At 34.7% G+C, this 14770-nt stretch overlaps 1 protein-coding gene across 1 annotated transcript in view; it reads left to right on the forward strand.

The window, feature by feature from the left end:
• The window catches only part of MTA3 (metastasis associated 1 family member 3), a 125490-nt gene that overhangs the window by 32929 nt on the left and 77791 nt on the right, over positions 1 to 14770 (forward strand). Inside the window, exons 5-6 of the mRNA XM_034427684.3 lie at positions 9848 to 9911; positions 12290 to 12407. Of these exons, the coding sequence (XP_034283575.2) occupies positions 9848 to 9911; positions 12290 to 12407 (182 nt within the window). The remainder of the gene's footprint in view (positions 1 to 9847; positions 9912 to 12289; positions 12408 to 14770) is intronic.

Raw genomic sequence — 14770 nt, forward strand, 5'->3', positions numbered from 1 at the left:
AGACCTTCTACCTGTTTCAGTCTCAGAAAAAGCTACCACATAAATAACTAGCTACTCTTGCTTATGTATACAGAACATAAAGTTTACAAGTAAGATGCATCCTATTGAAGCAACTTAACACTTATATCTCAACTCAGATATTGATTAAACAGGTATCTTTACTGGTCTCTGCTTTTCTGTTTTTACAGTAATTCCTGGGTCTCTTATCTGATCTAGACTTCTAAGAGCTAGAAACAGCTGGTTAATTCTTCTTTAGACAAATGATACTGTGATTTTATTCGAAGACACTAATTAGTCTTAAAAGAATATTGAAGCCCTTTGCTCACTATTGTATTGATAATCACATTTTGATTGATTAGCAAAAGACAAAATTTGAGTAATTGTAATCCAAGGCAACTTCACTGGACAGATAAAAGGCTTTAAAGATCTGGGTGGTGTTTGATGTCTCAGATAAGAAGACGACTCAGTCTGAAAATGAATAAACAGCACACAAAAGTGTTGTAGGTAATTTAAGATCCTTTTGCTTGAAATAAAAGTTGTGTGTCTGCTGCTATTAAATTATTTATGACTAAAGTAATCACAGATTTTGGAAAGAGCTTATTTTGGACCATTCCTGCATTCTAAATTCCTGAGGGCAATATTTTAGATTCTCGAGTCCTTCTCTAAATACTTTTTTGCAATTAAAGGGTGTTTATTTTCCAACATGGAACATTGTGTTCAAGAATTGTTACTTTCTTACTAAATCTTAACTTCTGTCCAGTGGATGTGATTTAATATTTTATGTTAAATTTCATAGGAACAAGAGTGGCACAGAGTGCATGTAAGATTTGGGCGGATTCAGAATTGTATTTTTGTTGTTAGTTTAAACTGGTGATGAAGCAGATGCAAGAGAATAGCAAAATACTTTTGATTTTTCAGTGTCAAACACAGCTAATTGCACTGCCTATTCTCTGTGCTCTCCTTATAGTTAATAAAAAGTAATGGGAATGTTATTTGTCTTTATAATACATCTAACCGAATAGGTTCTTGAAGCCAATATTTCAGTGTTAAAACAACTCTCATCCTATATATAGAGGGAATTATGATAGAAGATTAGTTATATTTTTAATCCTTTCTGTGTCCTAATTCTGGAATTAAGGGCTTCCTAGAAATTCATGGCAAAATTTCTCTCAGATGGTCTGGTAACTGGCCTACTAGACTTTCGTTTTCTTCTAGTACTGTAATGGCGAACCTATGGCACATGTGCCAGAGGTGGCATGCAGAGCCCTCTCTGTGGACATGTGCGCCATCGCCAGCTGCTCTTCTGGTTTCCAGCACATGCATATGAGCTGGCCAGCTGGTCAGCTGGCCAGTGCGCTGGAGCATATGTGTGTTGGTGTTTGCCAGCAGCCTGTGGAGCTGGCAGCGGAGTTGGACAGTGAGGAGGTTGGGAGGACCATGGGCCAGTCCTGGGGTCTGGGAAGGCTTGGACGAGGGCTCTTCGTCAGAGACAGAGATGGGGCCAGGGCTATCTGGGAGTTATGCACGGACTTCGGAGCCTCCAGAGTTGGACATCAGAGAGGCAGAGGAACAGGAAGAACCTGTTCCTATTGTGCGCATGCACAAAGCTGCCAGAAGGCAAGAACAGTTAAAACAAAAGGGACTTGGGAGTAAGGCCTGGAGATAATTGGCCCCTCCCATAAGGCTTAAAAGAGGAGCAAAGGCACGTTTGGGCCCTTTGCAGGAAAGCAACCTTGTTAATTCTGTTCCCAGTTGGCATCTCTGTTTGATTCTGGACTCCCTGTGGCTTTGCCAAGTAGGTCTTTGGCAGTGTATCAAGGGTGATAAAGGTTGGTGATTATCCCGAAGGACTTCTCCCGAAGGACTTTTTGCAAATAATTGGGACTCAGCTGTGAATGAACGTAATTCACAGCTGTTGCAATAAAAGAGGTTTTTGGGACTACTTGTGTATTTTAATGACTCAGGAAACCAAGATCATAACAATGTGTGCTGACCAACTGGTCTTTGGTTTTCCAGCATGCACATGCATGTCGGCCAGCTGGTTTTTGCATATGCCAGAGTGCTGGAAACCCGAAGACCAGCTGGCCGATGTGCATGAGTGCACACTTGTTCCGGTTTGGGCACTCAGTGCCGAAAAGGTTCACCATCACTGTTCTAGTATCTCATTGCACCCTCTGCATTTAATAGTTATTGTCTTTCTTTAGCACTCTTCATCCTATTCTGATCTTCAATTCACTTCTTCAAATTGTGACCATCAATTCTTTTTAGCAGTACAAATATTCCCCAATTTGACTTAGGTTTACCAGGGCATGTTGTCTTTATTAAAATCCATTTTCAAAATGCACAGCTCCCTATGTCCATCTATTTCCCATACCTCAATTCCAATTCCTTTCCTAGAATTCTGTCTGATTGTTTCACATTTATGCCAGCTCAGTTTAGTAGCCTTTCCTTTCTTCTATGAGATAAACTTTTCTCTGGTAATCTAAACTGTTGCACTGCTTTTAACTTCTTGTTATCACCAGAGCCCCCAAACATTTGTTTGTATTACAGCATGGAAATCTAGACAGGCGGATAAGCTAGAAGGGAGATACGGTGCATCCCAAGGATGATGTTGTATAAGCTACTAATCCTTGCCTGTCCTCACATTTTTGTTGTCCATGCACTATGATCACTTCAATGCTTTTTAAACAGCAAGTCTTGGATGCTGACTGGCAACATAAGGTAACCCTAGTCACTGAGAGTTTTAAGTTCCACATACTGGATCTAAATCTACAGCTAGCTAAATATCTTGGAACTATTTGTCCTTTTTAAAAGTTTAATTTAACATCGTCCCATCTGCTTTGCTGGAAAGTAAATTTCTTAGAAACATATACATCACTTTAGGATCAATATTTTATGTCGATTTTAAGGTTTAAATGTAGCCTTGATGCTCACATTTCTACCAATCTTAATACTGAATATTCTATTTTTGCTTGTTGACTCAGTAACATTGAAGTTTGAGATCACAGGGAACTGTTATCATTTTAATCTGGGCTATTAATATTTTTGAGGTGTTGAAATCTATTCTCATGCCAATAACAGTCAGTTAATTTTATTGGGCTAATAATATATTTCAACATAGATTTCAAATAAAATTATCACAATGTCTAATAACTTCTTAAAGTTAAAATTATACATCCTTTTAATGTATGCATTTTGATCTGGAATTTGTAAATTTTTGGAATTTTCTTGGTTTGTAAACTTTCGAATTCTCTAGAGCTCTTCTGAGTTCTCTAGTGGTCTTCTGCATGTTGGGTTTTAAGCAGAACAATAAAGGGAAAAAAAGGTTGATATGCATGATAGAAAACATCTATATGGTCTGTATGTTGTTCAGAATGTAAGATGACTTAATAAGATTTAACTGTGCTACAAGCAAAGCAGATTTCCAATTACTTCAAGAACTAATGGAACATAAGCAAAAATAATAGCTTTTATATAAGTCTATATAACAAAAAAGCCAACAAGTAGATCTACAGTACCAGGCAGAACAGATTGATCCCTTATGATGAAGAGAAAAGAAATGTATAGTTCTTATATTAAAAAGAAGAAAAATGCAATATGATTGTATGTTAATTGAAAAGGAAGAAGGAAACCCCCCCCCCCCAATTAACTGCCATATTTCGGTGTGAAAATGTATATCCTTTCAGTTTTGTGATTTTTCTTTTGAACCATTAAATATTTATATGTCCACGTAAGCATAACAGACTATACATTTTCATTCATTTCTAAATCTATACTTTCATTTCAACACATCTATTTACATCACTTTTCTTTTCTTTTGGATCACATTCCTTCTAAATGCAGTTAGAATTTTGAAGCACTTGTATCAATACAATTATACTGACTTACTCAAGTCATATCCTGCATATGAGTGGTCAATCAGATCCTGAAGAATGGAACATACTTGCTGTTCTCCTTAACCCACTGTACTGATTATGATAAATATGCATGAGACCTCATCACACCTGTCTGCACACCTCTTTATCCATGGCCAGTGTCTAGTCTTAGATTAAGTATGACATGCAAATACAGAGCAACCATCATTTGTAGTTAATGCCAACCAGAATTTAGAAAGAATGAAGATTTCAAACACAAGTCTATTCACAAATATATTTCAACATGCACAAAATGATACACAAAATAAAATAAAATAAAATAAAATTGATTATTCAATATGGTGTATAGTGAATGGGTAGGCAGCTCCTCATCCCACATTCACTCTTGCAGTCTGCCTTCTTGCCAGGCCTCATGTCAAAAAGCGAATTGCTGGCTCGGACATTCAGGTACAATTTTTTTCCATCTCAAATAGAAGCACATAGATTTTAGCAAACAATGCACCAGGTTCTTCCAAAGCCCTCCCTTTTGGTTACAGGAGAAAATGATTTGTTTTTAAAAATAAAGCCAAAGTTGGCTTTGGCTCAAAGATGAGAGGCTGGAAACCAGGTGGGATTTATTATTTCCCCTTGGCTTCTGATACAAATTGGAATTTTCAGGAAAAATATTTTACCGCATAATTAAATTGGTATAGGGTTAACATTTATGCCTGGAGTTGTCTATTCTGTACAGGAATAAGAGAATACTACTAAGAATATTAATTTCTTTTCTATATTAGTTAATGCTTTATTGTCTCTAGAGGTTATTGTCCCTGTTTACCTACAAAATCAATCCTTGTATGTTTTGACATTACTTTAAAAATGTATGGTTTCCAGAATTTTATTACTTTCTGTAAAGTATCCACGAGAGGTTCTTTAAATATGTCTGTAATTTTATCAGATCTGTATTTTTATCTTTTGCATTATTGAATGTCTTGCATTAGACTACTCAAAATTGAAGAGGAATTTAAGCATAAAGAAAGAATCCTTTCCCTTTTTTTTTTTAATGAAGGATGGGTCTGTGTAAATGTCTTTTAAAACAGTGGGTGCTGATTTTCCTAGCAACATGTCTCAGTGCTCAGGATGAGGAGATGATGTTATAAACTGTTTTAGATTTATCATATCTTTTTCTTTTACTTCCAGTAAGCTAGTTTAAGCACATGCTGGAGGTGTATTACAAAGGAATTTTCCTAAAAGATAGATGAGGATAACAGTGACTACCAAGATGCTACACCAAGGCAGGAGATGAAGCCAAGGTGTGTACCCCCAGAGGATTTGTGAGATTTTTTTTTTTAATTTGATTTATATGCCGCCCTTCTCCGGAGACTCAGGGCGGCTTACAATGCGTTAAGCAATAGCCTTCATACTTTTGTATATTTATACAAAGTCAGCTTATTGCCCCCACAAACTGGGTCCTCATTTAACCTACCTTAGAAAGGATGGAAGACTGAGTCAACCTTGAGCCTGGTGAGATTCGAACTTACAGTAATTGCAGACAGCTGGTGTTAATCACAATGCTTTTAGTCTGCTGAGCTATCAGGCCCGGTAGAGATTGGTAGTTGAAATTGTGAGCCTTTCAGGCTACACACTCAGCCCTGCTGTTACAAAACATACCGAACAGTTTATTGGGAACCTGGAAAAAATGGAAATTGTTGGCCTCTTGACTGCAACATCCAATATAATATCTGCACTGGAGGATTTCACAGATAGCAGCACATAATAACTCTGTTTGTAATAGTTGCTTGACTTGATAATTGTTCAGTTACAGGTTACAAACAAAAAGAAAAATTTACTTAATAATCTTGAATGTTGTGTCTGATTCTCCTACTCAAAAATTATTAAAATAACAGTGTTAATAAGGGCAGTTACCTGTTGGTGCAGGTATAACAAGAGTGAGTGGTTAATCATGCTGTCCACCTGTTGAAATGAAAGCTAATAGAAAAATGCTTGAACATGTTGTTAGAGACTAACTTGAAGAGCTGAATTTTAAAAAAGTATACTAAGGAATCCTTTCCCTACTCTTATATTACTAAGCAAAACAATGTGTACAACTCTAACCAGCAATTTTCAATTAATTCCAAATGGAGCATTTTTACAATTTTACTACCTTTTAAAAAGGGAGATGTTGTATTCAGAACATTATCTTCAGATCTTAGCCTTCCATATTATTTTTATAATTTGGCCCCTGATTGCTGGGTTTTATTTGTTATGCTCTCCTAGTGGTGCTGTGGCTGTCGTTGATACAATAATGTTAATCTGGAATGAAATAGCTTATTGAATGTTTTGCATGAGACTACTCAAAATTGAACTTCTTTTATTTATCATCTTAGTAAATTAATGGATGATTTTTGCATGACATTTTATTAAGTTGATTATTAGCCTTGCATTAATAATATATGTATACTGGTTGTTTTGATTGAACACTGTATATCCTGCCATTTTTCTTCTTACAGAGGTCCAGATACTGTTCTAACACATTACCTATTACATTTTTGGAACATATTATGAGAATAAATGAATTTCCCTTAACTTTTATTTCTTGGATTAAAATTATTGCTTTTGCTGGACAGTGAAAATGGCTCAATTGGAACATAATTGTTATTGTATATTGAGTATATTTGAGGTCTTATTAGCAATTATCAAAGCTCTCAATTTTTGTGGGTGTTATACAATAATGTTGCACATTTTCTCGATAAACTGAAAGAAATCTAATGTGCTGCCAATTGGCAATAATGATTTTGTGAAAATATGGCAAAAAAATGGGTGTGGTTTATTGTCGGGATTCTTAGGAATAATTTATCAGAAAAATATTTTAATTAGTAAATGTCAAAATGGTAAACTGTGAAGTTCTGAGAGACTGGAGAAAGGAAACATGGAAGAAATGCTATTTAGGTGAGAAGACATGATGCAGTCCAGATGTGAAAACTGCGGGAAGGAAGGACTTTGAAGAGTTTCCATCTGAATTAACTCACTCTGAGTCTGAGTGGAATTCACTCTTACAGTTTTCAAGATTATTTTCTTACTTCAGGCTAGCATTATATAAACGTTTCTGAAATTTGTGTGCTTTTTGAATTCTTGGTTTGCCAGCTATATAGGGTGTAACTGTGACAATAACACAGATGAAAAATGATACTCATGGGTGGTAGGAAATGCCCATGTGTTTTTTGGGGCAAATTACGTAAATTAATTTAATGTCCAGTATGTATTTTAAGAAGGATACCTATATAAATTCTATTTCTATAAACCAGTATAGTTGAAATTGATTTTCATGGATCAATCAGACTATGAGATTCTTTCTTTCTAAATTACAGCTGTATGACAAAAACAAAACAAAACAGTATGACAAAAAATGTTGAGATTCTGGAAAGAGTAAAGAGAAGAGAAACAAGAATGATTAGCGGGGCTGGAGGCTAAAACATAGGAAGAACGTTTATCGGAATTGGGTATGTCTAGCCTAATGAAAAGAAGGAGTATCGAGACATGATTGCAGGGTTCCAATATTTGAGGGGCTCCTACAAAGATGAGGGGGGTCAAACTATTTTCTAAATATTCTATGTTCTATGTATGAAGATGAATTTAATTTTACAGAATTTGAAGCAAATACATTTCTGTTTCCTTTGGAATGTGTTAGCATTTGAACATTGTGTTATTATGAGCATTATTAGCTGCCCAGAGTTGCCTTATCCAGGAGATGTGGGGAGGCATATAAATTTAATAAATAATGAATAAATGATTAGAGTGATATTATTTAGATCCTTTGAAACAGTAGGAGGTACTGGGATCTAATTACAGTAGGAATTAAAATGTGTTGTCCTTAAGGCAGTAGGACATATTTAGATGTTATTGGAAAAGCAATTTAATTCTGACTTATTTACTGAGAGATTAATTCTCTGGAATATTCCTTATTTAAAGTTAGTGGATAAACCTTTTGTTTATTATTTTGGAAATCTAAACCAAAAATGTGGTTAACAACTTTAGATTTGCTTCTTGCTGATTGCTTCTTTAAGACTTTTGGAAAATTACAAACAGAATAAAGTGTATCTAATTATTGATTGGCAATATATTTAATTAAACTATTCGTTATATTCCCAGTCTGGGCTTGATTTATTTGTAGTCACAGAAATTTCTACAGTTTTGAGTGTATTATATAACCTTTTTTTTTTAAAATAAAGCCAGTGATTTAGTTACATCAACAGATGGAGATTCTACGGAGATAAAATATTGATAATTTGAAATTTGCAATAAATAATTGAAATATTGAGTTCTAACAAATCTATGGTATTGCATTTTTAAAAAAGTCATATATATCTTTTTTATTTTAAAATGAAAATAATCCATTAAATTTTTTTATAGGGGTTCATTAACATCTTGATGCTTAAAAGGGGTTTGTAAACTGTCTTTTTATGTTTTTGAGTTAGAGATAAAGTTGAAAGTATGTTTATACATATGATTTTCATGCTATTCCACATTGATTGAATTGTTGAATTGTCAGTATTATTATTATGGATATGTTAATGTTGTCAATTAATATTTAAAACCATATTCCTAAAATTTGGAATCTATTTCCATATGAGCTTTGGATCTAGCACATCTAGATTGTTGCAAAAAAAGATGAGTATGTCTTCTTGGATTGATGCTTGTAGAATAGATACTGATGATTGCTTGACAAAATGTGGGCACTGTCAGCCTTTGAAGTGGTTCGTTATCAATATAATAGACAGGTAGAACAATATGATTCCAAGGTTTAATAAAGTATCCCTGTAAAAATGTGTGACAGCATTTAATGAGAAGCATTTAAAAATTTATGTGTTAAATCCAATTCTGTGTATGTGTGTGTGTATACGTGCATATACCTTCAAGTCACACTGATGATTGCCTGGGCAACTCCCTGTAGTTTTCCACCTTGGGCAAGATGTAATTTGGGATAAAAGAAAAGGTTTGTATTTGTCAGTTGAAATCCGGCTAGGTCTGTTTGTCTAGGTTTTGAGTAGTACAACAAGTTCAATCCCAAAATGGGCAAATGATGTTCAATTGTATAATGGGAGGGAGCACTACTTCATAGGTATGTCTGTATTTATAAGGTTAGGGTATAATATTTTCTTGGAAACAATAAAGGACAAACTGAAAAAAAGGCAAATCTGAAAGAGGTTCATAAGGATAAAAAAGATTGTTTATAATTTTGCTTACAAAGGAAAATTCAAAGTAAAACCAACAAATACTTTTTTAAAAAAAATGCATATTCTAATAAAAATACCTAAAATCAAATTCATTTAAACAAGACAATTTCCATATTTTTCACAAGAATGAAATTCTTTTCAAGAATTTCTAAAGTAAAGGACTGTCCTTTATAATAAAAGATTTGTGGTCATTGTAGGTTAGGGCAGAGGTACAAGCTGTCTCTTCAGGTCAGTAATTACTCCCACATCCCTCAAGCTATTCACTCTCATTACAGGGATGGTTGTGGATTCACTCAGATTGCTAGTCCTGGTATGAGAATCATGAACTTGTCCCAGAACTGAATGTCTTATTTTCTTCCTTCTTTCTTTTCGTTTGTTGATCTCTTACATTTAAGCCAGTTGTAAGGTAATGCATTTAATATAATTAAAATTTAATGGTCACAATGGCTGAATATTATTTCCACAGAGAAAATCAAGTTAGCTTGAATTAAAAAAATGCAAGGAGGAAAACTATTTTTGCATTAAGACCTTGTTAGTTTCCTATCAGCATCTGCATAGCCATTGTGGGAATAGAAACTAGAGTAAAATGGCCTTTGGCAATTCTGCAGAGCTCTCCTGAAGTCTGTATGTTTGTAGAAATGATAAGATATACAGTAACTGAACTGTTCAAACTATGAACTTGGTTGACAGATTTGTTTCCCTTTAGCTTGCAAAAAGATATTTCTAGACATAAACACTTCCTTTTTTCTGCTTCCATAGGGGAAAATGCAGCGTTGCCCTTCTGAATGAGACAGAGTCTGTATTGTCGTATCTTGCCAAAGAGGTATATAATTGGTTCACTTATCAATATCCTTTTATTCACATGTTATTGAGTATTTCATTTTTAACAGATTGCTGTAAAACCAAACTGTAATTTTGCTTAATAGTATATTGCTGTTATAAAGGTGAAATGGTTTGGTATTTGTTTTATTGTTTTGTGGTGTGGTAATTTGGTCTCCTGAATTATTGATGCTTTATTGAAATACTACTGAAGCTATTCATTTGATTTTCCACCAGTAACTTGCAGCTCAGAATACCAAAGGTGATTTTCTTAAACTAATACTTTTGTTTTGTTTCTCTTACTACTTATTAACACTAGGGTTATATTTAAATATGAGAGAGCTGTTACTGGATGGACAAAGAGGGATCTTTGCTACTAAGAACAGGAATTTTACCTTTTCAACATTCTAAAGAAGATTTAAGATGAGCATATCTTTATATGCATATCCTTATAAGCATGACAACTAGAAATCTCAGTATTACACCATAAAGATTGTTTACCAAACCTATTTAGCAAAGGATTTAAATTCAGTCTATTAGGGATAATAAGTTTTTATGGTATATACCTATCAGCCTCTACTCATAAATTAATATCTGGCTCTCTAAACTTCGTACCAAATTAGCTCTTTGCACAAATTCTCATAGTAAAATTTGAAACAGATAATGTTTCATAACAGATAATATTTTTATTATTACAGATTTTTGAAGGACGTAGGAATATGATTCATTGGAACTTTTTGTTATTGTCCATAAGTATGCATAAACTGATAAATATTAAATATCTTGTATATAATTCTCAAAAACAATTTAAGTGCCCTTTGGTATATGAGAGAGTATGCCTACCTTATACCCCCCCACCCCACCCAATTTCTACAATGTCTTAGTAAAAAAAACCAGAACTAATTAATTGAATCCTCTGCTTTTTGATTCATAGACTAAAGCACTGTAATTCTATAGTCACTTTTGTGAGAATGAGTCCCTCTGAATTCAGTGAATGTCTTTCTGGATAAAATATATATCATGTATTATTGCTATAGTAAAAATACTGCTAAAATATTTTTGCCTAAAGCTTGTTTTCTAAAATATATATATATATATATATATATATATATATATATATATATATATATATATATATATATATATATATATATATTTATATATATATATTTATATATATATTTATTTATTTTTCAATATTTAATAATTTAAAGAAAAGAGAAAGTGATTCTAAGCTATGCTGGAACTTAATACTTTTGGATTGGATCAAGATAGCCCATTCACATTGTGTTAAACCTCAGTTATTTTTAGAAGAGCTGTAAACATCAAAAGATATACTTCACAAGGCATTTTAGTGCAAATGAAGCACTACTTTTTGAAGCATTTAGGCAGCTTTGCCCTTTGCAAGCTCATTCAGGTGCTTAAAACTCTTCCTGCAAACACATTTTGCAAAGCACCTCTTTTAAATGCTCCACACAGTCTGAGTACTTAAAATAGGCTAATGGAAATTACTTGGACAGGTAAATCATAATAATTTAAATACAAGTAGTTGTTGACTTATAACCTAAAACACAATTGTAATATTTTGCAAACCCCCCCCATGGTCACATGATTGGGTTTTGGGACTGGGTCACATTTACAACTTTTTGCCAAGTGCCCTGCAATCATGTGATACCTATTTGTAATCTTCTCTACCTGCTTACCCAGAGAGTGCGTGGGAAAGCCAACAGGAAGGATTGCAAGCACAGAGGATCAAGGGGAACTAAAATAGCTCAGTGGCCTGCAAGAATGGAGCTGAAATACGAAAGAAGGATTTTCCCTCTGCACAGAGAGGAGCAGAAATTCCCTTAACAAGCTGCAGGAATGGAGCTGAAATCCTGCTGAAGGATTTTTCCTCCATATATGGAGGGGAGGAGAAATCCTTCAGTTGACTACAGGAACATCTGGCAGCAAAAAGGCTGCCAGCCAGGAGGATTTCACCTCCACACAGAGCTGAAATCCTCCTGGCAGGCAGCTTTTTCACCATATCCATTTAACAACTCAGGAGATTGCTTAATGACTGCAACAGTGAGTGTCAGGATTGTGATCGTTGAGTGAAACAGTCACATGTCTGTCTGTCTCTGAAATGCTTCACTCAACAACCAAGATTCTATAACTCAAATTTAATATCCCAAGGATCATTTTAGTATTATCTTTAAAAAAAACTTTTTAGTGGAGGAGGTAGCAATCGCCATGACTCTCCAGATTTGCTGAGCTTTGGAGCCTAGCAGCCTCAATCACTGTTTCTATCTTTCAGCTATTTAGACTCAGAACGTTTAGAAGAAGGGTATAGATTTTTCCCTGCTTTGGTTTTATTTATTTTATTCACTTTTCTCATTTTAGGATACTTTCTTTTATTCTCTGGTGTATGACCCATCATTGAAAACACTTCTGGCAGACAAAGGTGAAATCAGAGTTGGACCCAGGTATCAAGCTGATGTACCAGATATTCTCTCAGAAGGTAAGCATGCTATATTTATCATTTTCCAGTTCCAGATTTTATTGTAATTGATGCAGTTTTCAGTATTCCAGTTTGTAAGTAATCTGAATGTGTACCATGCGGATCCAAAGATGTTTTTTTTAATGGTTTAAACATCCAGTTTCTAAATAGAAATTTTAAAAAATACCATAATATCCCTGTTTTTCCTTGTGTGTTGGGTTGTTTGGTTTTCTTTTTTCTTTTTAACTTTTGATTTATTCTTTTGTATAATAAAACAATAAAAATAAACTCCAAAAAGTATGTTAAAAGTATGTTGCTTGATGACTTAGGTTACCAGTACATGGGTGTGTTTATCTTTATTTATTTATTGAGTTTATAGCCTGCCATTCATTCAGGAACCAAAGCTGTATACATAGCATTATTTCTTTAATTACTCTCTTCTTCCCCACACCTAACAATCACTCTGTGAGATAGGTTGGACCAAGAGATAGCAGCTGGACCCAAATCACCCAGTGGTGATTTCCGTGGTTGAGCCTGAAGAAAGCCTGGGTCTCCCTGATTCTCATCCCATACTTTAGGACGGGGTGTCAAACTTAAAGCCCACAGCCCGGATACTGAAATCCGGCCTGCGGGGCCGGGGTGCTGAAATCTGGCCTGTGGTGCCAGCCTGGAAATAGCAAAGGACCAGCCTGCGGTGCCTCTGGCAGCCAAAACTTGTGGGGGGCCACATGAAGCATCCCGCACCCCGTTTTGGCCAGCAGGGTGCTGCAGGAGGCTGTCCAGGCCCAAAACGGGGCACGGGGGACCGCGGCAAGGCCATGCACGGTCCCCCTGCGCCCTGTTTTGGCTGCAGGAGGTGTCTGTCCTGTCTCCCTCCCCCCCTGGCCGGCCTTCAGAGGAGAGCTACAATGCTGATATGGCCCTTGAAGAAATCCAGTTTGACACCCCTACTTTAGGGCTCTTACAAGGCCATTCAGCCTGTGTCTAATTGGATGAATAGCATAGCTTGAACAGTACTTGTTTGTTAATATTCAATATTCAGGTTTAATAAAAACCTGAAAGAATGAACACAAATTTAAAATAGATATTACAATTTTAAAAAATATATTTTATTGAAAAAATTAATATCAATCTCTCTCTCTCTCTCTCTCTCTCTCCCTCTCTCTCTCTCTCTCTCTCTCTCTCTCTCTCTCTCTCTCTCTCTTTAAACAAAAAGTCCATGAGGAGTTTCCAATCACTAATATATCTTTCTCTAAGCAAACAAGTTAATTTTACCATATCTTCTAGTTCATCATCTTCACTAACCATTCCTGTATTATAGGAATATCAGAGACTTGCCATTTTTTTACATATGTTAGTCTCACTGCAGTGGTCATATACAAAAATAGTCTTCCATGGCTCTTTTTTTAGTTGTCTGTCCATTAATCCCAACAAGAAAATTTCTGGTTTCAGTTGAATCTTAGTCTTCAGAATTCTTTATCAGGGTATGTATTTGAATCCAACATTTTGTGGCTTTTTTACAAGTCCACCAGACATTATAAAATAATCTTCAATGCCTCCTAGATTCTCAACATAAAATTTGAAGTTTATTTATAATTCTGGCTAATTTTTTGGAGTTATATACCAACAGTATATCATTTTATAAAAATTATCTTTTAATGTTATAACATAATGAAACTTTCAGTCCTTTCAACCATATGTTCTCCCATTGTTCCAACATTAATGGTATATCCAAAGGTGTTAGTCCATTTTATCATACACTTTTTCACTTGTTTGTTCACCATTTCAGATTTCAACAAAAGATTATGCAATTTGACAACTTCATGTTTATTTGTACATAATTCAACCCCCAATTTTATCTATAGTTTTTGCATGTTTCCTATTTCAAAATAGCGAGAAACTGCATTGCTTAATTTCAGCAACTACATCTCTGAAACTTTATAATGTAGTCCGAATTCTGAGATATATTAACAAAAGTAATGTGTGCCTGCATGCAGCCTTTAGGACACAGATTGGCAATTCCATGTCCTGTGAAATTAACTTTCGTGCTTGAACAAATAATGTGAAAGCTGTATGAAGAAATAGACTCAGTATATGTTTAAAGGATTTGCAAATCTTCTGGTTGCTGTACTTTTTCTATATAACAATGGATTTGTATAGATACCTATATTTGTGTGTACACTCTGGTGATATACTAGTTTTAGTATAATTGATTATGGAATATTGTGAAGATAATTGTCTATTGTTTCTCTGATGAAGCTAATTTTGAATTTTAGCCCCTAATTATAAATGACACTTAGAATTGTTTTTGGGTTTTTTAAAGTTAAAATTAGCATGATGGAAATCATATTATTGTTACAATTATTATTACAAACACCACACAC

Source organism: Pantherophis guttatus, chromosome 1 (assembly GCF_059756535.1).
Source record: "Pantherophis guttatus breed Tessera chromosome 1, ASM5975653v1, whole genome shotgun sequence".
NCBI classification, from domain to species: domain Eukaryota; kingdom Metazoa; phylum Chordata; class Lepidosauria; order Squamata; family Colubridae; genus Pantherophis; species Pantherophis guttatus.